Source organism: Vigna umbellata, chromosome 7, assembly GCF_029865625.1.
Source record: "Vigna umbellata cultivar VRB3 chromosome 7, Vumbellata_1.0, whole genome shotgun sequence".
Classification (NCBI taxonomy): Eukaryota; Viridiplantae; Streptophyta; class Magnoliopsida; order Fabales; family Fabaceae; genus Vigna; species Vigna umbellata.
The window spans coordinates 443,619-445,849 of record NC_142171.1 but is presented as its reverse complement, the minus strand read 5'-3'; the positions used below and the strand labels follow the sequence as shown (position 1 = coordinate 445,849).

The 2,231-nt window shown below is 33.4% G+C and overlaps 1 protein-coding gene across 1 annotated transcript; it reads left to right on the top strand.

Moving 5' to 3' along the window:
• The first annotated feature begins 782 nt into the window (after window positions 1-782).
• LOC124840185 (uncharacterized) lies at window positions 783-1,781 on the top strand. Its single transcript, XM_047316201.2, has one exon. It carries the CDS (start codon window positions 783-785, stop codon window positions 1,650-1,652), a length of 870 nt encoding a protein of 289 aa, XP_047172157.2. The 3' UTR covers window positions 1,653-1,781.
• The last annotated feature ends 450 nt before the right edge of the window (window positions 1,782-2,231 follow it).

Genomic DNA, 2,231 nt, shown 5'->3' with positions numbered 1-2,231 from the left:
ACCTAGGAAAAAGTTCCAAAGAGAACTCCTAGTGTCCCCGCTCAACCTAGGAAAAAGTTTCAAAGAGAACTCCTTAGCGTTTCTTGCTCAACCTAGGGAAAAAGTTTTGAAAAGAACTCTTATCATTTTTGTTCAGTCTAGAGAACAGTTCCAAAGAGAACTCCTAGAGTCTGCCGGTGATTCCAAAGTGAATTCACTTAAACTTTCTCGGCCTACGAAATGATTCCAAAGTGAACTCCTAGAGTCTAACGCTCGGTGCAGAGAGGAATGGGGACTTAAAGCGCATCGAAAATAGACTCCCTAAATACAACGTGAGCGATCTCTCTTAAGCTCATAATAAATACGTGAGAGAATGTTTTCTGCATATCAACAACCTATCGAAATAGATTATGTTCTTGAAGAGGATGAAACGATAAGAACAAAGCAGAGGAAGGAAGAACGAACCCTCGTACCTTTCCAACCGAAACACCAAACAAAAATATTATTTTGGATAAGCCTAAAATTGAGATAATTTATTAAAAAAATTGAGATAATTTATTAGAGAAGGTCCACAATTTTTCTTTAATCAAATGCATGGTTCAATTTTATTATATTTATTTATTTATATTTATTTATACTTCAGTTACATTTAAAGTTCTTCATTCACTTGTCAACCATAATTAATATATGTCTAACCTTGATGAGCTTTAAAAAGCTCTTTTTTATCACATTCAAATTATCACATTTCTTCTTTCTTGTTTTCTCTTTCTGTGTGTTTGTTTCATCATTGATCAGTGGTGTGAATGGGTCCAATTTCCACAGATGAGCTTCATCTATTTCACAGAAATCACCGTGAGGTCTTCTGTTTTCTGATCTTCAGACTGCGACGTGACTTGACACAATCCCTTCTGGTCATGGCATTGTGGATTTGGCTTGAACACAATGGATACCCCAATATCACTCACAAAGTCATGGCTTTATCTCATGCTTCTGCTATCAATGATATTGTCGATGAAACTGTATCGTGTTTAAAATGCTTAGAGAGAGAAAACTCTGCCACCCCAAAAAATGGTGCTTTGCCCTCAACACAAAACTTAACACAAAAACGCATATCCCTTAAAATATTTAAGGAGAAAAGGTACACCATAATAGCTGGTATAAAAAGTGTACTAAAAAATATCTGTGCTCGAATTTTTGCTGATGTTTTGCAGATGATCTTAAGAAGCAAGAACACCAACAGAGCTCGCACATCACGAGGTAACATATCAGACACTCCTGTCACCATCCCGGGTTTTCCACACCCTTTGTTTGGTTCCTTCAACATTAATCCACCAGACGACAGTTCTACGAACATGGACTTGTTTGATATGAGAATCTGGATGAAGGGGCCTTGCGATGATGTCACCACTGATGATAAATCCATGTTTCTAACATTTTCTAGAGGTTTCCCTGTGTCAGAAGGTGAGGTGATAAAACTGTTTAAACGTTCATTTGGAGACTGTGTGGAGAACTTATCTATGGGAAACACTGGTGCGCAAGATCAATCTTTGTTTGCCATAATGGTTTTGAAGAGTGTGAAAACAGTTGATCAAATTTTGAAAGGGAAACATGTTGCGAAGCTTCATATAAACAGAAAACATATTTGGGTTCGCAAGTACGAGCGTCGTGATTAAAACTATTTATCATCTATTAAGCCTACTTAATCAATTTAGAAGTCAAAGACTATAACCAAGTAGATATCATGCGTTTCCTTTGTTTTTGTATTTTGCTTATGTTTTTTGCCCTATCTTTATTTTACCTAAGTGAAGCCTTCTCCCAGTATGCTCACGAGTAATGACAAATCTTTTTCTTTCTTTCATTCTTTTTGAGTTTTTTTTATGAACTTCTTAATTTATATGGTCTATGTTAATAATGGATATATGCCATAATATAAATATATATAATAATAATAATAATAATAATAATAATAATAATATAGCTTATAAATCATAATTGTGTGTGTGTTTCTTTTTTCTTTTTTAATTTAAGTGGGTATTTTATATATGCAGCCTTTACTAAAACTTCAAAAACATGACTTACAAATAAAATTGGGTTTAGTTGAAAAAACTGTAATGTATCTTTGATAATAATTAATAAGTGACATTTCATATGAAATTGAAAACCAATACTTAGCTTAGGAAATGAAATATTTTAATTATAATATTAATGAAGGTTACTTAATTACATTTGATAATGAAATTAATACATATATC